The sequence below is a fragment of the Apodemus sylvaticus genome, chromosome 4, assembly GCF_947179515.1.
Source record: "Apodemus sylvaticus chromosome 4, mApoSyl1.1, whole genome shotgun sequence".
Taxonomy (NCBI): domain Eukaryota; kingdom Metazoa; phylum Chordata; class Mammalia; order Rodentia; family Muridae; genus Apodemus; species Apodemus sylvaticus.
Genome location: NC_067475.1, coordinates 127,088,932 through 127,113,544, shown reverse-complemented (window position 1 = coordinate 127,113,544; position 24,613 = coordinate 127,088,932). Strand labels below are relative to the sequence as shown.

At 40.3% G+C, this 24,613-nt stretch overlaps 2 protein-coding genes across 10 annotated transcripts in view; one reads left to right on the top strand and one right to left on the bottom strand.

Annotated features, from left to right (window-relative positions):
* Positions 1-9,178, top strand: part of Jade1 (jade family PHD finger 1) — a 52,222-nt gene extending 43,044 nt beyond the window's left edge. For all 5 annotated transcript variants that reach the window (XM_052180570.1, XM_052180571.1, XM_052180572.1 and 2 more), the window contains exons 10-11: positions 2,144-2,261; positions 5,462-9,178. In XM_052180570.1, the coding sequence (XP_052036530.1) occupies positions 2,144-2,261; positions 5,462-6,342 (999 nt within the window). In that variant the 3' untranslated portion in view covers positions 6,343-9,178. The remainder of the gene's footprint in view (positions 1-2,143; positions 2,262-5,461) is intronic.
* Positions 9,179-18,569: 9,391 nt separating this feature from the next.
* Positions 18,570-24,613, bottom strand: part of Sclt1 (sodium channel and clathrin linker 1) — a 132,569-nt gene continuing 126,525 nt past the window's right edge. For 4 of the 5 annotated variants that reach the window (XM_052180563.1, XM_052180564.1, XM_052180568.1 and 1 more), the window contains 3 exons: positions 23,730-23,808; positions 20,943-21,038; positions 18,570-18,963 (listed from right to left, as the gene is read on the bottom strand). In XM_052180563.1, the coding sequence (XP_052036523.1) occupies positions 18,901-18,963; positions 20,943-21,038; positions 23,730-23,808 (238 nt within the window). In that variant the 3' untranslated portion in view covers positions 18,570-18,900. Of the gene's footprint in view, positions 18,964-20,942; positions 21,039-23,729; positions 23,809-24,613 lie in introns of those variants that run through there. The other variant, XM_052180567.1, reaches the window with a different exon arrangement.

The following is a 24,613-nucleotide window of genomic DNA, read 5'->3' as shown; positions in this document are numbered from 1 at the left end:
AAAATCCTCCGCAACTATTCCTGTCTGCTCTGCTGCTTGTTCTCAGGATGCAACAGTAACATTCTGGAAACTTTAAAAGTGAAAATGGAAGTGGAGGGATCATCCTTGCTTCTGTTTGTGAACTTGCTTTAAGGGGAAAGTTGACTTGGATTTAGCCCGGTGCCAGTGGACGAGGCTTGGGAGGCTTGGGTGCCTGCAGCTAGCAGCTGAGGGAGGGTGAATTGGGGACGTTTGGTTGAGGGTCAAGCTCTCTGGGCAGAGACCATGTCTAGATTTCGGCCAAGAATTCCATTTTGTTTTGTTGACTTGAGTACTCAGCTCTATCAGCTCTACAGTGGTCAGCCAGAGCTGGATCAAGTAGGCCTTGGAGATCACAGCTGGAAGGTATGGCCTTTTTGCTTTGTGTGTTTATTTAGATGTTATTCATCTGAGGTCACTGGAAAGAAAAGGTTTTTTTGTTTTGTGTTTTTCCCCCCTCACTAAGAGACTATGTATGGTAAAGCCTTTTCCTGGCATGGAAGCCACCAAAGTTGAGATTCCCTGCTGTTCCTGTTTATTTTCCTGGATTAAGTTGAGCTGTATCTGCTTACCTGAGTTGAATGTGAGCATAAACTATAATGCCCACTTCGTGTTTCCAGAAATCAGGTTCTTCATGGAAAGCTGGTTTATATGTGCTGTCAAAGGTTTGGGTTTGTGATGAGGGCTTAGGTTTGATCCATTCTTTGTTTCTGAGTTTCTACCCATAATCTCATCTGGGTGGTATACTACTTATCAAAGAGAAAATTCTGTTTGTCACTTCCAGCCCCAAGTTGGTTAGGGCTTCTCTAAAGAGCACCTACTTCCTTGCCTGGGATTGTGGCTATCATTAGGCAGGCCAGTGACACTGTATTTAATTCAGACAAGGAGCGTGATTTTTCTTTTTTAATCTTTTATTAATTGGAACCTATTCTAATAAGTATTAATAAGTGATTGATATAGAAATAGAGACAGGAAGTCCCTGATAGTGAATCATTAGGGTCAGCAAAGCCTGGTAGTGTTTACTTTCATGGCCCATGTCCTCATGTAGGGTCCCAGCCTTGAGCACAGCTGGGCTTGTGAGAGTGGAGGAAGTTCTGAGTATAAGAAAGGCTGCTCAAAAGGAGGATGTATTTTTAGCATGCCATTGATGATAGCCAGTGGGGAGCATGTAGTCATTTGCCACTTTTGCCACTTCCACTGAGGTGGCTGAGGTTTTATGGGCATCTTCCTGAAGAAAGGTTTAACTGGTCAGCGGTAGACTTGCACCCGATGTTCTGTCTTTAGACCCATGCAATCTAGGACCAAGGATCAGCGTGGTTTAATTCTTTACTTTTATATTTAGTGGTTACTAATGGCTTTAGGAGTAGGGAATATTGACTCTGGAAGCCTAAGCTACTGACCACAAACTCATACATGTGTGTGTACATGATTTGAAGAAGTCTTATGATTGATTGAGTGGGGAATCTCAGCATTGGTCTTTCATTGCAGATGAACTGGAATGAGAATGAGGTTAGTAGCAGGTTTAAACTTACGATCTATAGATCCAAAGGCTGCTGGGGATGCTGGGACAGTTCCTGGGCATTTGTACACCTCACTGGAATATGCTGCAGTGGAATGGCTGGCTATTTGCAAAGTTGCACCTAGTGGACCAAGTAGCTCATTTGAGCTTCCAGAGGACTTTGTGCAGGGGTAGGGGTTCCTCTTATGCCATTGACCTGGAAGATGTTCGATACAAGTGTGCAGGGAGGTTGCTTCACAATTGTTCAAACTATTCACAATAAGATCTCTGGGACGATACTGTTGGATGGCAAGCATAGCTCTCTGGCACAAGGCCGCAGGTCCTGATTAGATAGTGGGGGTCTCTCCCCTGCAGACTGTTGGGGAGAAGTGGGACCCTGCCTGTCTCTGCTACTCCCCCGGTGTCACCTCATGGCTGCTACAGACACAGGGGAATAAATAAGCAGAATTCTTCTAGTGGTAGGGTAAAATGCTTAAAGCATGTTTTGATTTCAAATGTCTGTCAAGACCCTAATAGGGCCAGTCTGTCTCAGGTAAAGGAGAAATGAAAGCATTGAAGTATCGTTACCGTATTGCTCACTTAGAATCTTTATTCTCTACATTCTAGGTTCGGAACCTCACTTACATGGTGACCCGCAGGGAAAAGATTAAACGGTCTGTGTGCAAAGTCCAGGAACAGATTTTCACTCATTACACTAAGCTCTTGGAGCAAGAAAAAGTTTCAGGTATGCATAAAGCCCTAGAAGGGTACAATGTAGGGCAGGGGTTTGTGACCTTGGCACTGCTATTGAGGGAAAGCAGTTGTTCTTTCAATCTGTCCTGTAGAAAGTTTTCAGTAGCACAACTGTTCATATTCAGAGAATATCTATACACATTAAAGGCATTATATTAGAGAGAAGGAATGGAATTTGGCGTTAAATAGGCTTTGAGACCTGTAGCATCTCCCAGATGACCAAGTAGAAGCAAGTCATAGACCTTAATTTCTCTCTCCAATTTCATGTTACTATCTCAGGTTACCTCTTATAAAGATATCAGAATGAAAACAAACTGTAGTGCATTGCAGAGCTCTTGATAAACATGGGGATAGCTACAAAGGTGTGACTTAATGCTCTAGGTTTTGGATCAACCTAACATTGTAAATACATGTTAAGACTACTTACCACATACACTTATTTCCTAACATTCATGGTGGACTTCTGAAGTTATGGATGAGATGGGATTCTGACTGTGCTGGGTATTTATTTATTGTCTTCTAATTACATTGTTTTAGCCAGCCAAAAAGGAAGATAAGTATGGATATATGCTTCCTTTCCTCTGGAGAGTTTCAGTTATGAATGTTGGGCGAGTGTTTCACTCTGGGATTGTTATGATCTTCAGTTAGTCTGGGGTAGAATCATGACCTCTGAAATGTGTGTTTAGCACCAGCGTTCTATGATGACAAGCCCCAGAAAGTAGGTAGTGTAAGATTTCCTGGAGGAAGTTGGTCCTGGGCTAAGTGGGGGAGCAGGCGGGTCTCAGGCTGGCCTTCAGTGGAGAGGGATAAGTGACTGCACCTTGATTGCCCCTTGAAGTTGCAGCAGCACTCTTGGCACTTGCTTGTGTGGAGAGTCATAGTTTAGTCACTTCCCTTTCTGACTTTGGATTTTCTTCTCTAGATAATCATGGCATACAAGCAAGATAGTACAGATAACCTGGTTAGTGGAGCACATAAAAAAGACTGAGGGGGAGCTTTCAGCAATACTCTTCTCTTCAAGTGCCTCGTACTTGAAGTTGTGTTCCTGCTAAGATTAAGTGCTTTTTAGAGGAACCAAGAGTCTTTCATTATCTGGAACTTAAAACATGAGTTGCAAACTTTGAAAGTAAGTTTTTCAAGTAGTGTCATTGGTTAAAGACAGTGTAGTTTAGATTCTTTAAGGTCACTATCTTTTCATTCTTCTGTTGGATGTTGGTGGTGTCTGGGATGTTGATGTAGAATACAGAGGTCTCCCAGTTGGAGCTTTTGGTACTTCCTTGCTAGGGAGTCAGTGATGGACCCATCTGGGATGACCTGTGTGTGGCTGGAATGGAGTCATTTTTTTATGGGTATCCCAGGCAGCTGCTTGCATCATGGTTGAGATCGGTACTTGGCTGAGTAAGTGAGAGTCTCTTCACAAGGCTAGGATGTGTTTGGGTACAGAATTGTAAGTAGATTCATCCAGAAGTCTTGAACATGATGAACACGATGGCTTATGCCTCTAATCTAAGCATGCTGGGGGCTGAGGCAGGAGGAGTGCCAGAACTTCAGTCAGCTGGACTAGGTTGTAAGTTCTAGGTCACCCTAGGCTATAGAATGAAACCTTGTTGTAAGAAAACAACAAAAACAGATTCAGAAAAGAGAAACAAATCTTCCCTTCATTTTGAGTTCAACAGCAATTACAATCAGTTGAAAAGACTTTATTCTTGTGGGACACTACAGCAAATGCAGCCGAAGCCCCTAAGGGTGGCTTTTCTTTCTCATTTCTAAACTGTGATGCAGAGTCTCCTGCCTTTACAGACACTTTCTAGGGGATGCTCATGACTTTACATGTTCCTCTTAGAGTTCATGGCACAAACATTTGTGATTCTGAGAACTAGTAGGGTCATTCCGTGGAATGAGCGCATCTTCAGTGGAGATGGTACTTAAGAGGCCTACTTGGGCTCCAAGTCAGGTAGATAGAAATTATAGTTCAGAGAACATTTGCTTTGGACATTTCAATAAAAACAAACCAAAAATGCACTTCACATGGCATAAAGATCAACTCCAGTAGTTGGCTTCTGAGAAGCAGGCATTTTCAGATGAACAGCTTGTAAAAGAACCTCAGCTGTGTTGTTAAGATCTGTGGGTTGTCAGGTCTTACGAGGGCTCCTGTAGAATACAATGGTACTGAACCTTGTGATTCACATCTAAAGAGACAAAACATGAGGATTGCTATTTTGTAGTCAATCTTGAGACTCTTAGAGAATCATGGTCCTTAAGGATTCACCAGCAGTTTTCAGACCAGCGTTAAAAAGTTTATTAATGAGTATGAAACACATTTTGGTGGGCCATAACAAACATACAGAATAGACATGGAATAGTCTAGGGTGCGCGTGTCAGGCTGGAGAGTGCTTAAAAGTATTTGGCTGCTTGAATTCCAGATGATCTGGGTTTGATTCCCAACACCCACATAGCAGCTCACAACTGTCTATTGTAATAAAGTCCAGGTCCAGAGGATCTGCCGCCCTCTTCTGGCTTCTACAGGCACTGTGCCCCATGTAGTACAGACATACACGTGGGCAAAACACCCATACACATTAAATAACAAATGATTAAAAAAAACCAGGAGGGCCAGTTTCTAATGAGATGAGAATTGATATTTGTAAATTCATAAAATGTAAACTTTTACTAGGTTAAGCTATGAAATGTAAGTTTTGTGATTTGCATAAAAGGCTGATTTAATGACTTGGCTGATGCTTGAGTCCCACATATTTTACATACAGTGAATGACCTCTTTCCTCATATTATGTGTCCAGAATTATTGTGAACACTTACCTTTATTCAGTTTGCACATGTATATGTATTGGTCCTCAGTGGTCCTTTGGAGAAAGAAACGCAGAAGGAAAGTAACAGATGGTGCCTGGTGGGTGGGACAGTTGCTGCTGTGTAGAGGTAGTGGCCTCCATTGGACAGATTTTGTATCGATTCACCAAAGTTTCGTAAGAAACTCTATTGTAGTGGTTTTGGATAAAGAAATCTAGTATGCTGACAAGGATTGAAAGTAGATTCTTGAAGCAGGTCATGTCTTTAAAAAAAACAAAGTGTTGATGACTTGCTTGGGTGGGGAGTTTGTATAGTGACATTTCTGGTCTAAAACTTTATTAGTACGGATTTGCTTCTGTAATTTTTCCTGTGGTTTTCTGTTCCCAGGTGTGCCTTCTTCCTGCTCCTCCTCACTGGAGAACATGCTTTTCTTCAACAGTCCTTCTGTGGGCCCCAACGCTCCCAAGATAGAGGACTTGAAGTGGCATTCTGCATTCTTCAGGAAACAAATGGGTACTTCCTTGGTTCAGTCACTGAAAAAGTCCCATAAGCGAGACCCATTGCAGAACAGTTCTGGGACTCATGGCAAGACCTCAGTAAAGCAGCGAGGTTCTTGTCGTAGAAGGGAGGGGCTGGGGGTCTCAGAAAACCTTCTGAGCTTTGAAAAGACTTTTGCAGAAGCACGTCTCATATCATCAGCACAACAGAAAAATGGTGTGGTGACCCCAGACCATGGGAAAAGAAGAGACAATCGTTTTCATTGTGATCTCATTAAAGGAGACTTAAAGGACAAATCTTTTAAGCAGAGTCACAAGCCTCTCAGGTCCACAGACACATCCCAGAGGCATCTGGACAACACAAAAGCTGCCACCTCCCCTGGAGTAGGGCAGTCAGCACCTGGCACCAGAAAGGAGATTGTGCCCAAGTGCAATGGCTCCCTAGTCAAAGTGCCTACAACACCTGCCAGCCCAGTGAAGAGCTGGGGAGGATTCCGGATTCCAAAGAAGGGGGAGCGGCAGCAGCAAGGAGAAGCCCGCGATGGGGCCTGCCACCAGCACTCAGACAGCGCCCATGTGGGCGCAAGCCGCGTCCCAGCCAAGGAGAGAGCGAAGAGCAGGTTAAGAGCCGACAGTGAGAACGATGGGTACGCCCCTGATGGGGAAATGAGCGACTCAGAGAGCGAGGCGCCAGAGAAGAAGTGTATCCATGCCAGCAGCACCATCAGCACGAGGACAGAGATCATCAGGAGGAGCATCTTGGCCTCTTGATGAAACAGCCGGTGTGGAAGCACATGGCTGACTGCCATGTGCCGAGGAGAGCTCTGATAATGGGGGCAAGCAAAAACCCATTGTTTCTGAGCTACAGACATACTTCCTTGCAATTCAGATTGAATTTTTTTCCAGAGTCATTTATATAAATCATTGTGAGAAGTTTGTGTTATTTGCAACTTGTTGAGGAAACAGAAGAATAGATTGTAACTGTAAGACACTAAGATTAGCACCTGAACTAAAAACACTAAAAAAGCAAATGAAGTAACTTTACAGAGGGCCAGGCTTGAATAGCACCATGTATTACTGCCCTCTACATTCTCCCCAAAGCACAAACTCTTGAATACTCGTACAGAAGCATAGAATTCTGTGTAGTGAACAAGTCCTATTTATAGAAGCCCTCATGTACCATTTATAGCCCACAAAGCTTATTTTCTAGGAATGGTAAATGCTGACAGTGTTTGGCTCCGGCTGTGTGGTGTGAGTAGCAGAGGCTCAGAAGCTTCAGCAGCACTGGGATCTTGCACATGTGGCATCCAGGGGAAGAGTTTTACACAACAGGCATTGTTGGAAGGCTGGAGGGACAGCAGGGCTGCTGTACTGAGATTTAGGGCCTGTGCAGCAAGGTCCTGAAGCCCTGCATGGGCTGTGGACATAGGACGGGTGGAGGAGAAGCTGTGAAGAAAGTTCAGTGAGAAAGGGCAGCTGAGGCCCAGGTGTTACTAGTCCATGAGACCTTCCTCTCTCCCAACTGCTGGCCTTTGGACCCAAATGGGATTCCCTGGCTACTGCCAGTACATGGCCATCTGGCTTCCGATAATACAATGGTTATTCAAGTTCAGGTGGTGAACTTCAGACACTGGTGACTCTCACTCTACAGAGTCAACCACTAGTGCATATTTGGGAAATCCAGGCTTCCACCATGAGTGGATTCCTTAAGCAAAAAGGAAAACAAAAAGCAAAACAGGTTTATATTTTAAAATATAGAAAGGCAATAAGTTGCATCAAGGTTATACAGGAAAGAATTCAAAGTGTATCCTTGAATAGGTTTCTGGAGTTGGAGTTTTAAACTCTGATTTGTAACTTGGACTTTCGAATTGCAAATGGCAATAACTAGTAAGTTATCAGCAATAATAAACTTAGCATTAAATTTGAGTATAATGTTCTGTTTCTGCACTCCTCACATAGTGCATATGTATTCAGACAAGTGGATAGTGTTAAAGTCCTGTTATTTTCTTTGGAATTCAATGTAGTTGTGAATCATTTAAGAGAAGGGAAGTTTCAGTAGCAATGAGACTTAGAATTAAGGGCATTTGGAATAAGCCCAGTTTCCCCTAAATTACTCTTAGTTTATTAATATCAATGTTCAGACATCTGTTTCCATGTGGCAGGGACATTCTGATTTTAATGAGCAATGCTTTGAGTTTGTAGACGCTTTCAAGTCTTCCAGATGATCGTCAACAACAGAAAAGGCTTATTGAATTCCATCTTGCTATGCAAGTTTTATCAGATGATCAAATGATAGATCTGATGCATCTCATTGTATGTATGACATTTTCAAACTAAGTCTTAACTTCTCAAAGACATTGTAGTAGCTAATTCAGGGGAGGGGAAAGGATGACCCAGGTTTTAGATTGACTATTTTTTGAGCTGTGGAGCTCCTTTGAGACTGCTGCCCAGAGCAGCTTGTTGCTACCGGTATTAGATTCTTAAGAGTCCAAATTGTACTTTTGCTTGTAGCCTAATTTAAAAATGAGATGTTTTGCATATGAGCAAAAACCGTTTGCTGGATACAGGAAAAGGCTGGACTCTGATCTAGTTATCTTTTGATTACAGCAACTGCGCTGGGTGAGAATAGAATTTATAGAGAAATAATCTGTGAAGCCATAGAAAGAAAACCTAAATTAATCTAGTGAGTATATGGCCTCTCACCATTTTAGGAGGCACCAGATTCATTTGCACTATTAGGAATGCTAGTTTTGTGCAAAAAAATGCCTTACCTGTTTCCCCCCACGTTTAGGTTGAAAAGCTTTCAAACGTTCCAAGTTATGCTGAACCAAAAACAAAACAAAAGAAAATGAAAAAAAAAAAAAACAAAATAATAAAAAAATAAAAAATTTCCCCCACAAAAACATAAAAAAATGAAGCCCACATGTTTAATTACTGCTTTGAAATGCAAATGGTCTAGAGCACGGTTTCTGACAGTGTAATGATAGCTTTGTAAGTTAGTTTCGTGTCATGCTGGGAACTCTGTATGAGGTGGCCACTAGCAGCAACAGCCCACCTACCTACCCACTTGCATTCTATTAGTATTGAGCTTTTTTGTTTGTTTGTTTGTTTGTTTGTTCTTTTGAATCTTCCTTGTGCATCCTGACCAAGAAATATCTTTGATTATGATCAATGTATTATGTCAAAATGTAGGCTAGTTGAACTTTTGTAAAGTTGCCTGGAATGTCATTTGTTAGGTTATAAACAAAATTTAAATGAAGGGTTTTATGTGTTGTGTACACATCTTAATTATTTTAAAATGGACAGACTTGTCATTACATTTGTAACCTTGTACAGAGGATTTTTCACTATGTGCCTAGCTTGGTGTCCATTCAACTAAAATTGAAAAAAAAAAGGTGCATGAAGAGTTAAAATCAGAAGTTAAACAAAGTCTATGTAGAGATGACTATTTTATATTACATGGCCCAATCCTGTATTTATTTCTACCCTCTTTTTGAAAGTATTTATAAAACTAGTTGAAGACAGCTGTATTTTTTTGTTGAACTATTTAGTAGAATTCGTGCCTTTTTGTCTGTATGTGAATAAATGCTGTACAGTTTGCAATACACTTTAAGTGTCTGTTGAAATCTGCTTTTGGTTAAGGGTCCTTAAGTGGTGGGTTTCTTGTCTCATAGTTTAATTTGGATCTGAACACAATTGTTGAAGTAGCATAAATATTTGGGTTTAAAGGCTGAGCCTTTACTAATTCACATCACCTTAGCCAAATCACTAAGCCTCTTGAGCCTGCTTTCCCAATTGTAGAGATTTATGCTACCTTGCGCAGCCTATGCTTGTAATCCTGTACTTTGGGAGGTTTGAGATAGAATCACGAGGGGTTGTCTTAAAAATCTTCAATTTGACACCCCTAAAAGATGTAATTAGGTGTAGCTCCGAGGGAGATCACTTGTTCAGCATGTGCAAGACCCTAGTTTCCATCTCTGCTGCTGCAAAAACAAACATTGGTGTCTTACTGGAGTTGTAGTGTGGTAAGCGATATATACAATTTTACTATTCGGAAGACCCAGGAATCTGCTATGAACTGAAGCTGATGTTATTCCTGAAGGTTTTCTTTATGAAGTACATAACATTTTCAGAGTGGTTTCATTAAATGCCTTTGAGTACAGAACACTGGAACAGTAGGTCAAATAAGAGGAACTGACCTACATCCTACAAAGAGTGATTTCCAAGAACACAGCATTGGGATTTGGCAGAATAGCCTCGTTCTAATTTTTAGTTTTTGAGTATTTGCAGTGGGGACCAGTATTAGACAATTAGCAGTCAATGCACCTTCATGTTGGCAGCAGACGCCTGCTATAATGTACCCACCCATGTAGATAATGACTAGAGGCAGGGGTGGTATATCATTATGGCTCAAATTTATAATTTGTAAGCATCGTTTCTAACATGAATTATCTGATAGTTGCCTCAACCCTTGTTTATTTCTCCTTGTCCTCCTTAGTGACTATTTACTTGTGTTGCTTGCTCTCATAAGGCTCCAGAGAGAAATAACTGTGATTCTTCTTTAAGGTCTTCAAGTTGAATAATCACAATAGCTCCCTAGGGAAATTAAGTCCCCAGGAGCCAAAGGAAGGGCCTGGTGTTGGCAATTCTATAATCTGTGATGGGAAATGTGGCAACAGGGATTTGGGTTCATGTTTCCACCCAAATCAAGGAGAAAATGCTTCTGCCTTTGAAACATTAGCCATCTGCAACAAACTGCCACCAATTGCAACACTGAAATCTTTCCTTCAGTTTCTCTTTAAGGCTTAGCACTGAATCAGACACTGCAGTCTGTGCCAGTTTTGAGAGCTCTCTCTGAAAAAGATGAAGTCAATCTAATCTGGCCTCCTGTCCAGTCCTTGGTCACTGCTACTCTCCATGTAGTCCAGTTCTTTTCTGAGTGGGCTGCTTTCTCAGGGGAGAATAATTTCTCAGGTTATACAGTTTGGATATTCAGTTTGTCTCTTGAGGCAGTGACACCCAGGGACCTTTGTGAGTGCTTTCTTCAATGGCTAGTCAGGGTTTCTACTGTAGCACCCCAACAATTCCCATTTCTTGTGGTTCCATCATCACTGTATGGTTCTTCATTCCTTGCTAGATTGTTGCAACAGCCTACTCTTATTTCCGTGACTCAAGCTGTGCTGAAATGAACTCCTGCCTCCTCTAATTAGCTGTAACCTTGCCAATGCTATCTGCACAGTGACAACTTCCAAATGGCAGATTCTGTCATTCTGTAGAGCCTTCAGAGGAGCCTCAGACTTGGTAATTAGACTGGGCTCACCAAGGGGCAAGCACTGGTCTGTATTAAGTACACCCATTTGTCTTTAGGCAGGCACTGCTCTCTTTTTGCCAAGGAGGAAACTGAGGCTCTCCATCTGTGGGGTGATCTGGAAACCATTCCCAGCTAGACTGAGAGTTGGAGTCTCCAGGTTCTGCTGATGTCAGTGTGAAAGTAGGTCACAAACAGCCATTCAAATGCTCTTGAGGACATACAGGTCTATAGGTCTATACACGGGAACTTCATTAAATCATATATAGTAAAATCAATCATTTTGGCTTAGCACATCATGTAAAGAGACTATGAGCATAAAATGATAGAAGTCCAGTCTGTTGTGGATTATGTTCTGCCTTTGGTAGGAAGAATGGAATTACTTTAGCTATATACTTTCATGCAACATATATACACACAGTGAGACAAATTCACATATGATTAGGGAAAATGATATTGCTATTAAGAATGCAAAATTGTTTAAAATTAGTTTCTTGACAACAGTGCCTGATATTAAGACTAATGTTTTGACACTTTAAATGGAAGGAATGCAAAAATCTCCCAACCTTTTGTTTGTGTGCTGTTAAGCATGACAAAGCCAGTATTAGTCACTTCTCTAAATGGATGTGCGGCTTGGTGTGGTGGTAAGTACCTGTAATCCCCCCAGCAAGGAGCCGATGCAGAAAGAAAGAAGCAAAAAAGAATGCCAAGTCAAGTAGCAAAGCAAAGCAAAGTGAATGGCACTGCCCTTTATGAGGCCAGCCTGTACCATGGCCTACCTTGTATATGACTTAGCTCTCATAGTGTGGCTGCCAGATCTTTATATCTGGTAGATAGAAAGTCACTCAAGGAGGTTCTCAAGGCACTGAGGAAGAGCTTTAGAATTAGCGCTTGAGTCAGAAAGGGCAGGATATGGTATAGAGACCCTTTGAGGTGGCTGATAAATGACAGGCGCACATAGACGGAAGCTCCAGGAGAGCAGTCACCCCGTGAGGCAGATGAGGAAGGTGGCAACCAGAGAATAGGAACGCTGAGTATGCACTCAGGAGGCTCAGAGCTCACGGAAGAATGCTTTTCTCCAGTGAGCATACAAAGGACTAGGACTTCAGCTTTATGACGGTTTTCAGTGTCTCAAGAAACCCACTCCGCACGCGCCTCGAAGAACAGAAATGGGAGGGAAGGTAAAATCTGTCTTCCCTTGAACTTTATTTGAGCAGTGGCAAGAAAAAGAGACCTGCAGAGTGTGCAGGGAGGCAGACCCAGAGGCAAAGGTCTTTCTGGAGGCCCAGAGAAGTGTCACTGGGCTACTGCCTGGCTGCAGTTCATGGTCAGCATGGAATGGGACTGGCACCTGTATCTAGGTGACAGATGACATACAGACCTGGAACCTGCACCTAGCACTCTCTCCTTCACTTTTGTACTTCTCTTAGTAGCTAATTTGAATTTAATGGACATGTCAGCTAGTTTTATGTCAACTTGACACAAGTTACAGTCATCTGAGAGGAGGAAATCTTAATTGACATAATGTCTCCATAAGAGTGGACTGTGGCAGGCAAGCCTGTAGAGTATTTTCTTAATTAGTGATTGATGTGGTGGAGCCAAACCCTCTGTGGGTGCTGCCATCCTGGGCGAGTGGTGTTGGGTGAGATGAAGGAGGCAGGGTGACCAGGAGGAGTGGGCCAACAGTTTCCCCGGCGGTCTTGCCATTAGCTCTTGCCCTGGCTGCTTAAGATAAAGATGCTTCATGGGATTGTGAGTAAACTACACTATCTTCTCCCTGCTAATAGTCTAATTAAGGCCCTGGATTAGCTTTACCCTGTCTTACTCTTGTCTGCCCTTTGTTTTTGGTAAGCGCTCCAGAACACAGCCACAGAGAGACTTGGAGGCCTGCCTCAGCTTCAGTGCAGATTGACCGCTCCCTGTTTCTCTCTCCCTTCCCCTCTGGAGCTGCCTATCTTCCTCCTTCACGGATTCTTCCCCTTTTTCTAGTTTTCCTCTGCAGGTCTAGTGCTCTAGTCATGTGCTTCCTTGTTCCTTGCCACCCTACCCTGGGCACACAGGCATTTTAGGAGACTCTACTTTCCCTGTTCCTTTACTCCTCTCCAGTTACTGGAATCCAGTGACTGTTTTTACTGGCTGTGCTGTATTTCTGTCTATTGGTTGTGACAGTGCTGGGATTAGTGTCCTGCTCTTGGAGAACAGCTGGTAAGCCTAGTACGCTGAGCACAGATGAGGGTTTAGTCACTGAATCATACTCCGAGGCTTACATAGGGAAATGCTAGTTTCAACAGTGCTCCAACCATTTGAGCACTGAAAATACTCCAGATGAAAGAAACAAAAATCCAACTGATGACCCAGATATACCAAATGCCAAGGCAGAGCATAAGAAACATGAAAAACCAGGGCAACATGATTCCTCTAAAGATTATTAATTCCACCGTAATGGATTTGAATGAGACTGAGTTAGACGAAATCTCAGATAATTCAGAGTTATTTTCAAATGTGTTCAACAAAACAAGAGGACACAAAATAAGTTTCTGAATAAATCCAAAGAAACAAAAGTAGCTGAACAAAACAAGTCCAATACAAGATACATAATAATTTAGTAAAGATACACAAATATTGAAGAAATATCAAAAATAAATTTCAGAAACAAAAACCTCAAGATATTAAATAAAAAACAGAATGGGAAGTTTCACTAATAGTCAAATGGAAGACAGACTCTGTGAGGACTTTAAGAGAATGTATTAATACATCTAGAGAATGAAAACTAAGCACTAGGTATCATTAAAATGGGGCACTAGATATCATTAGAAGATCGTGGGCATAGGTGAGTGTGGGGTTAAAGAGGAAAGTCTCCACAGGCTTGTTTGGTGCCCGCAGGCAGCACTTTTGGGAGGTTAGGAACCTTTAAGGGGCTGTCAGCGGGGGCAGGCTTTGGGGTTCACAGCCTTGTTTCAGTTCCTCCTTGAACTCTGTATTTGCACTTTCTGCTTCTTGTGTGCAGACAGAGATGTGATCAGCCAGGTGCCACACCGTGCCACGCTGCCTAACCATTTTGAACTCTAGCTCTCTGGCACTGTACACCAAAGAAATCTTCCTCAAGTTGCTCCTGCTCATGGCATTTTATCACAATAGAAAAGTAAATTAACACTAAGTCATACCAGGGAAGTGGGGTTTCTGCTCTGAAGAACCAGACCAACTGTGGGATGTTACCTAGTTTGCAAGCACCTTGGTGCTGATATGAGTTGCATCCCAGGCAATGAGAACATTTATATAGATTACTGCTCCATCAGTACAGCAGCATTGATAGCACACACTGAAAGACACCATGCTGCAGAGTACAAGGAATTCTGGTTCTAATCCCAGGTGTGTCATTGGCCTGTGTATGACTTTGACAAATATTTAACCTTTGCCATACTTCCCATTATCGGGAAAGAAATCATCTCCACCAAGCTGCAGTGTTGGATTATATGTGATAACAAATGCAAATGACTATTACTTCAAAGATTATCAATGAATAAATACCAGTGATATATATGTATATATAAATTATAAATACATACATACATATATATCACTGGTATGTGTGTATATATATGTATACACACACAGACACACACACACACATAAATGTGTATCAGCACAGTTATCACATATCTGGGACAATTTTCGAATGAATTATTTTAGGTATAAATAAAACTGTTTTACCCTAATAAGTATATTAGTTTTATCTTATCCTAATAAATTTTACCCTAATAAATATTAGTTTACATAAGACCAGACAATAATGTCATTTCTATTTTCATAGATCCAAGTGCTAACAGTTTTCCTTATACATCATATTGTGTTCTTCCTTTAGGAAACGACTGGGAAAATACTGAATGAAAATGTTGATGCTTTCTTAAAGGAATTATATGGTTCAATACACACTAAAGGAACGAGTCATGATTCCTAGGGTGCTGCATGGAATTCGTAAGATGACTAGCCATTTTCTTCTTAGGATGACTGGATTAGATATAGGAAGCATGACTAGTGTAGGTACAAGTGAACATTTATTTGCAAGGCAAAAGTTTGGGTGGGTCTTTCTTACTGTTCTTAGGGTGGAGCACAAGTTAGCACCAGAGACCTGACAGGAAACATCCTGAAGGGCTCTGACTTGCTATCAAGTGAGGGACCAGTGGCTAGCTGAGGCACACTGCAGGAACATGCAGTGTCTAGGGATTTTTTGCTCTTGGCGTACTAGATTTGAAACCAGGTTCTTGTGCACATAGGTGGGTACACTACCACCAGGCTACAACCCCATCCCACTGCCATGGTTTATGGTAAGTTCTTGGGCTAAAAGGTGATAGATGAAATGCCCTTCAGTGGGAAGAGGGAACTTGTAGAGGCCATCTCCAGCAGAAAGTCAGGGCATCAAGAGAGGAAGGGGGTTGCCATCCCATGGTCAAAAACTCTGACCCATAATTGTTCCTGTCTGAAAGAACTTCAGGGATGGAAATGGAGAGGAGCCTGAGGAAAAGACTGTCCAGCAACAGGCACAAAATGGGATCCAGCTCAAGGGGAGGCCCCAAGGCCTGACACTAGTACTGAGACTATGGAGCGCTCACAAAAAGAGAACTATCATGACTGCCCTCTGAAAGATCCAACAAGCAGCTAAAAGAGTCAGATGCAGATAGTTACACCCAGGCAATGGACAGAAGATGGTAACCTCCCTGGTTGAATTAGGGAAAAGCTGGAAGAAGCGGAGGAGGGTGACCCTGTAGAAGGACCAGCAGTCTCAATTAATCTGGACCCTGAGATCTCTCAGACACTGGGCCACCAACCAGACAGCATACACTAGCTGATATGAGGTCCCCCTCCCCCATCACATATACAGCAGAGGATTGCAGGGTCTGGGTTCAGTCAGAAAAGATGCACCTAAGGCTCAAGAGACTGGAGGCCCCAGGGGTTGGGGAGGCTTGGTGGGGTTGGGGTGGGAACATCCTTGTGGAGATAGGAGGTGGGGGAAGAGGAGGTATGGGATGTAGAACAGTCTGAGAGTGGACCAGGAGGGAGATAAAATCTGGAATGTAAAAAAAGAGATAAAATATAAAAAAAAAACTTGACAGAACTGTAAAAAAAATCTTCAAGATGTCTTTCTTTTCATGTATATGTACATAGCTATTTTTCTTCTTCATATAAATGACAACATTAATATTACCACAAATGCTAAATATTCTTATGACTTAATGATTGGTAGAAGAGACAATCATCATCTCTCTGTAAAACCATATATATAGGTAGATGGTTAGGGGAATTAAACAGTTACTTTTATACTTATTTTTATATGTGGATGTTTTGCCTGCATGTATTCCTATGCACCACATGTGTGCACCACATGGAAATCAGAACAGGGTGTCAGATCTCTGGAAATGGAGTCAAAGTTTGTTGGGAGCTACCATGTGGGTGCTGGAATTCAAACCCCAGGTTTTCTGAAAGAGCAGCCTGTGCTCTTAACTGTGGAACCATCTCCGTAGTCCCTAAACAAAATTATTTTGATAAATTATTTTGAAAAAAGCGTATTAGAAATTTATTAGTTTACTTCCCCAATACCATTTTGCTTTTTTTTTTTTTTTTTTTTTGTTTTGTTTTGTTTTAAGACAGGGCTCACTCTGTAGCTCAGGATGATTCAGAATCCATGATGTCAAGGTTGGTTTTGCATCCTTCTGCTTCAGATTCTCAGTACTGGAATTATAGATGTGAACAACAGTGCCTAGCTAAATTTGCTGCTTTGCTCATTTGGTTTTAATTTTTTTATATTTTTGAGGACTCTTTTATGTGAGTTCTGTGTTTATATTATTTAAATTTATTATTTTTTAAAAGGATTTATTTTAAATTATATATATATATATATGTGAGTGTGTGTGTGTGTGTGTGTGTGTGTGTCTCCTTGAATTGTTATGTATGCATGAAAGCAAGTGCCCATAGAGGCTAGAACAGGGAGTTGGCTCTCCTGGAGTTGGGAGTTTAGGTGTGAGCTGCCCTATGTGGGTTCTGGGAATTGACCTGGGGTCCTTAGAAGAGTACCAGGTGTTCATAATTGCTGAGCCCTGAAATTTGTTATTATTTTTTTAATGTTCAAATGTGCTATGGCCCAAAACCAGATTTATGCAATATTTAAATAATTTTTATGATCATTTGTTTGAGAGTTGCTCTAAAAAGACAGTATAACTAGGAAATTGTGTCTGCTGAATAAATGAATGGCTGAATTGGTGCTAATTTTCTCCTGAATGTGGGGTACTTAGAGTTCTTACACAGAAAAGAATTAGGAGACTACAGACTGCCCCAATTTGCATATTTGTACATAAAGGAAAGAAGTGGTAATCATATCTCCTTTCTTTCTCAGGGAGACATAATAAAAGATGCATGAATAAATAAAATGCACTAGCTATGTTGGCTTCAGTTTTAGATTTAGGCAATTTCATTTTTTTTTCCTATTCATTTTCTCTATTACTTAAAATACAGATCACAGAAATGATACTGTATTTGTAAATGAAGTTAAGACCGACTAATACATAAATGGTAAAGCCCACTAGCATTTTCACATTAGAAATGAACTAATTCAGAGGCCAGAATGACACCCTTGCTAGCTTATCCTTCCCTTGGAGTACTAGTAGTAGTAGTCAGGATAACTGGAGAGGTCATTCTTAGATGCCAAAGAGCCGTCATCTCATATAGCAAATGGGGCCACTCTGTGGGACCCTGCTCTTAAAATCTTTATGACCCTCAACATGCCAGGAACTTAGTAGGGTGTTAAGAACATGATGGTGAATGAGAGATGTTACTTTGTATCAAGAACCTGCCACAAGTTAAAAAAAAAATACAACTATTGACAAGAGTGATGAGAGACAAAAAAACATACGACTAATATTAACAAGAGACTATACTTCGTCTCAAGTTAGAGAACCCTTCCCAGAGGAAGTGATATTTGAAATTTGAAGGCCTCATAAAAATGCAAAGTATGTGCACACTTTATTGATGGGAGAAAGGATGCTGTAACCACAAAATTAAAGATGGCCATCAAGTTTAGAGGACAAGAAGAAGGGGAAAGGGTGGTGTGGGAGGAGCCCTAGGCAGATCATGGAAGGCTCTAAGGCAAGCACCTACACTTTTATGACTTCACTTCCCAGATCCTTGACAAAGACTCTTGCCAGTATGTCAGTTTGTTAGCACCATTCCTAACTTGGGGGTAAATGCATACATAGGGGTATTTTCCTATTGCCTCCGACTAACTTGAAACCTGGTAAAGCTTTCTAGCTGGTTACTCAGATGTCTGCTATGCCAGTGCACAGGAAGCTCAAAACAGAACAAATGAGTATATGAATCTATGAAGCGTTGCAGGACTACAACTCACAGCTGTATACCCTTAGAATTTAAGATATTGATATATCTGGTTAATAAACTTTGTAGAAAAAGAAAAGAATAATCTCCTCCCCTTAAATGCTGTCAAGGTTTACAAATTCTTAAAACTATATAGTTAAAAACGAATCATTACAATTATGCACTCAAATACATGACAACATAATTTTAAAAAATACATAATTTATTACATTTATGAGTTCATAGTAAAATAGAATCTTAAGAATTATAAAAACGAATTAAGAGTAAAAATGAGACATTAAATCTCCAAATCTTAGAACCTGAAATATCAAATTCTAGGGATTTTATTAAACCTCTTGAAAATACTATGTTCTTCCAAGGAGGGGAAAAAAGGGAATTAAAAATAGACACATTGATGAAGGCAGTGAGTTCTTCTCAGCTGGCTTTATTCTCCACTGAATTTCAAATATAGGATTATAGTTTTCTACTTACAGGAAGCTGTCACTGTTCTGTTTTCCAATAACCCTCAAAACTGAATGGAAAATGCTTATGCAAAATGACACAAGCCTTCCCCATTCTCGGCAGGCTTCTCCGTGTCAATACGTTTGGTACAACAGCTTTCCCAACTCTACAGTTCTGTCAGTGAACTATGAATATGTTTAAATATTTTCCAGATTCATCATGGAAGCTGCTTTTCTTCTCTGCACTGTAATCACACTGAGCTGCAAACAAAATAAACAATCAGTAAACAGTCTCCCTGTGGAAAGTACTAGACTAAGACCAAGCACAGTGTGATGTGTCACAACTAACACTTATCAAGTAGTCTGAGGGAAGGGCTTTGAAAGGTCTGTTTTGTATGATCATTCTATTTTTCCTCTTGAAGTGTCTGCATCACATCGAGAAATGCTTGCTAAATGTGACAGTCTATAGAGCTGAGAGTGATACCCTCTAAATTTCTATATTCCACTGATGGTGAAAGACATTTAGATAAAAGTTAATCAGCAAAATATCTCAAACACAAATTCAGTCTGAAATACATTCAGAGCTGTAACTGGATCACTACAGATTTTAAGGACAACAAGTTTAATGGGAAAGTAATATTTGAATATTAACTGGGGTTAATTATATGTACATATGATAAAAAGATTCAATACAAAACAACACACAGCATAAGGCAGGTTTCCTTCCCATAACTGTTCTTCACTCTAGTTCTCTCTTCAGATATAATCTCTATCTTCAGTTTGTTTGTTATTTATTCAGATAGGATCTTACTATGTAGTCTAGATTAGCCTTGAATCTGTGATCCTCCAGCATACCCTGAGTCCCAAAACTATAGGAAAGTGCTGCCACTGACAGCTACCTGCAACTGTAAAGTATTTCTACATACATATATTTTAAGTGAACGCATACCTCTTAGCAGTTGAAAAGTCTGAGTCTATTTTCCTTTATACTTATATTTTCTGCTTCAGAAATAATTGCATATTAGATTCACTCTATTTCTCTTAATATTTGCAACATTTTCCCTATCTGAACACAGTTTTGTTCATTTTTTAGTGCTGAGTATTTGTATGGACTTTTAGTCTTTTAAAATTAGAAAGAAAGTCAGGTGTGGTGCTTTTAATCTCAATACTTAGGATGGAGAGACAGGCTGGGCAGATCTCTATGAGTTCAAGATCAGCCTAGATGACATAGTGAGCTCCAGGGGAGCTTGGGCTAAAAGACAGACTGTCTCAAAACAAAGAACCCAAGAGCAGCAGCAGCAGCAGCAGCAACAACAACAACAACAACAACAATCTGCCACTAAATGGCAACATCCACATCATCAGTGACTAAGAATGTTTTTTGATGATAATAGTACATTTATACACAATGTTAATTAATAGCATTTTGACCTAACTTGCTTTGTTATCATTCTTTCCATCTATCCATTCAATTTATCCATCTACCCATCCATCTATCCATCCAAATGCCTAAATGATTACTGAACTAGTCTCTTTTCTTTCCTAAAATGAGGACTATTACTCCTAATTTAGAAATATATACACACACACATGCACACACACATATATGTAAATTATATGTACATTATAAGAAATGACTGCTTATTTAGCCTAGAATTTCACTGATAAACTACACTTTTCAAATTACTTCCCAATGGCTAAGTTTGTTTTTTATTATATTTTAATTTGGTTATATATACATGTACATTCAATAAAGGTAACTTGTACCAGAATATTTTGTTTTCTAAAATAAAAATACAGTTTGAAATGTCAGAAGGATCCTCTCAAATACAGAATGAGCATCCACCTGATTTTGGACAGAATGTCATGTCCCATACAGTGCTGTGTGGTAGGAACTTTTGTGCAGACAGTGATGTTCTGTATCTGCTCTGCCAAATTTTCCTGTTAGTCACACAGTTATCAAACATTTAAATATGGCTAGTGTGACATCAAGTTTTTACTTCATTAAATCTCAATTACAAAGTTCTTGCTGCCTCCCAGAGATGCATGCTAGTGTTAGATGTAAGTATAGCTGGAAGATACTGATGTTTATTTTTTCGGCTTACTTTTTTAATTGCAAGTATGAAAGAGATTAATTTTATGCAGGTCAACTGACTGAAAATCAAACTATCAGTTCTCTGAGAACTTTATTTTTCATCTATGAAGGTTGTTTATCAGCTCTGGATAATGATGTCCCCTACCTGCTGGGACGCTGAAGCAGCTCTCTCTTCTGCCTGACTCAGACGCCTTTGAAGTCTGTTGGCTTTTTCTTGATGTTCCAGAATTAACTTTTCATTCTTTTAAGGGGAAATATAAAACAAATTCAAATCCAAATACAATATAGGCATGCTTAATGGACTAGCCAAGGAAAAATCTAGACATCATTTACTACTTGTAAAATAGAGATAACACTATCCCCACATTTACATTTCCCAATTATATTTTGCATATATTTGGATATAATTTCCAGTTACAGGCATAATATCGCAATGTTGATTTTACTCCTTTCTAAGTCATTAGTTCTCAACCTGTAAGTCACTACCACTTTGGAGGGTGTCGAATGATCCTTTTCATAGGGACTGCATATCGGCCATTTACACTATGATTCATAATAGAAGTAAAATTAGTTATGAAGTAGCAACAGAAATAACTTTATGGTTGGGGTTACCCCAACATGAGAAACTGCATTAAAAGTCTGTAATCTCAGTACACCTGAGAACCTCTGCCCTAAGTTATCTCCTCCCCTGATACCATCAAAGACTCAATTTGACAAACCTAAAAGCAAACTGAATTGCAAATGCAAACAAGACTGAGTTTCTGGTTTGTTGACCTTGTAGAAGGAAAGCACTGGGCCTTACAACCACAGCTTCAGTAAAGGGTTGGTGTGAACTCTGTTTCTGTATGTTCCCCAGGACATCTGCATCCTGCAGAAGCTATTAGGGTCAACAGGGTTATTACATATCACCATGCATTGAAATATAGCCCCCCAAAGATGCTGTTGTTCTAATCCCTTGTATTTGAGAAGCCAACACTGTAAATACATTCTTGCCTCTGGAACCATGAAGGGACAGTTTTATATTATTTTCTAGCCTTGTCTGTAACACCATGATACAGCAGGGACTGTAATACATCACCAAGCCATCACTACACACTGTTACCTCAACAAGGTAAAAACAATGTGTCAACTGAAAATGTGTTGTTTTCACACTTAGCTTTTTGGCACAGTGCATCTAAAAAATTTATTTTTGTATGAATAAAATTATTATATAGGTTTTCTGGCATTTAACTGATTTTAGAGAATATAAGGCCAAACATGAATGACTGAAAACCCCTCTTTTTTTCTGAAGCACAAGATAGTTCTTTAATCCCTACCAAAAGGGGATTATAGTGAATGCCGTGCCTAGTAATATAATACTGAAATAATAGTACTGGGTTAATTGTGTCCAAAAACAAATTTAGACCTATGAAGAGACCTATATCAGATGTACTAACTGACCAAGTTGTTCAAGTATTAAATTTAAGTTTTACATTTTAAGAAGCATGTCATATGCTAGAGAAAACTTGGGGAAAGATCTGTTGTATACAATAATAATTTTAATATCTATAAAATAGACTTTAAGATATATGTATCCTGTGCCCTGTGCACTCCTGGCTAGTCCTGCTTTGGACAGTTACTGGAGAGAAAGTGGCTATCTCACCTCTGAGCCCAGGAGTGAGAGCACTGCTGGGAGACCAGCTCTCTCCTGGTGGGACCTGTCTACAGAGGGCTGTGGATGCCAATAAGGGCTTGCTGACCGGAGCCTGATATAGTTCAGTGCCTGACAAATACAGAGGGGGATGCTCACAGGCAACCATTGGACTAAATAGGGTCCTCAATGGAGGAGCTAGAGAAAGAACCCAAGGAGCTGAAGGGGTTTACAGCCCCATAGGAGGAACAGCAATATGAACCAACCAGTACCCTCAGAGCTCCCAGGCATTTAACGACCAACCAAGAGTACACAAGGCTCCAGCCACATATGTAGCAGAGCATGGCCTTGTAGAACATCAGTGCGAAGAGAGGCCCTTGGTCCTGTGAATGCTCGATGCGCCAGTGTAGGGGAATGGCAGGACAGGGAAGCAGGAATTGGTGGGAGAGTGAGCAAGGAGAGGGGGTTAGGATAAGGTATTTTCCGAAAGGAAACCAGGAAAGGGGATAAATTTAAAATGTAAATAAAGAAAATATCTAATAAAAAATGAAAAAAGATAGATATTTATCATAATGGTTAAAACAAAGTGCAGACTGCATAAATCTGATCTTTTTGTTTCCTTTTGATCAAATATTCTTAACTCTGCTGTACTGAAAATTATGTGAAATATTTTAATATAAAAATCTTTAGCTATTTTCTAACTGTTTCATCTCATCAATGTTCAAGAGTGGTGATCTCACTATGTCACTTGTGACTGACAGGAAGGGTAGGATTCTATCCCACATATCTGAAGCTAATTGATATAAATGAAGGTCTAGAGTTCTAGGAGCCTTAAGCCTAGAAACTGTTTGCTTTTATAAAGCCATAGTGGAAAAAAGAGTAACTCTTTCTTTACATATGATTCTAAGGTAGTCTATCTTAACATGATTTTTCTATACTCTGTAAGACAAAAGTATTTTTGATGTTCCTTTTGTGATGGAGTAAAACAAATTAAGAGGAATTAAATAAATAAAACAATCTTAGAGGGACCTAAAAAACAGTCTCTAAAACAGTCAAAAATGATACTATTAACACCAAAGCATGACTTCTACTTTTTACCATATACAAAAGATGAATGCCTGGTTTTCAAAGTTTTTATTCACATTATATAAGTATGGACTTTTTGGGCTATAGATGGTTAATTCCAAGTAAGAGATTTCATTTAGATTTGGTGCAGTTGAAATGCTACAATGTGTGCATCTGGGGGATGGGGTGGGCTGGGGCGAGGGGAAGACAGTGGGGGAGGGGAACTCATGCTCCTACCTCAGCTACCTTTTCGTTTGCCATTTCCAGCTGAGAAAGCAGTTCCTGGGTATGAAGCTTCTGTCGGCTCAGCTCACTCCTATTAACCAAGAAGGGTCAGGGAGAATATGACAAGAACTGATCAAGACAAAATTGAAAAAGGGAGCTTGGAAATATATGCAAATACGCAGTATACACTTAAAAATAGAATAAAACAATGTAAAACTGAATCTTTATTAGTGAGACATGCTTACATTTTGAACAAAAAGTTTTAAAATAGCAAATAACTTAGTAATTTCTTCATAAAATGTGGTGGTTTGAATGAGAATGGCCCCTACAGGCTCATGCTTGAATAACTGGTCCTCAACTGGAGGAAGTATTTGCAAAGGATGAGGAGACATGCTTGGAATGTTGGCAGAGGTCTGTCACTGGCAGTGGGCTTTGAGGTTTAACCCTCACCAGTTCCCAGCACTCCCTCAGAGCTTCCTGCTCACAGATCAGCATGTGAGCTCTCAGCTGGTCCTGCTGCCACGGTTTACTCTGCCATCATGAACCCTAACGTTTTGAAATCATAAGCCAAATTAAGTGCGTTCTTTATACATTGCCTTGGTCATGGTGTTTTGTCACAGCAATAGTAAATTAACTAATGTATAAAATGTACATATATTCTAGGGTAGTTACACCGTGGATATACTTACCAGTATTGAAACCGTAAAAATGGTTCAGAAAGTAAACTTAAATGATGTATATTTGATACAATTTAAAATTATATCACAGCCAGGTTTGCTTTTAACTCACCTTTTAACTCAGTTATCAAGAGGCAGAGGCAAGTAGATCTATGTGAATTTGAGGCCAGTCTGGTCTACACGTGAATTCTACGCTATCTGGGGCTATGCTGTGAGACC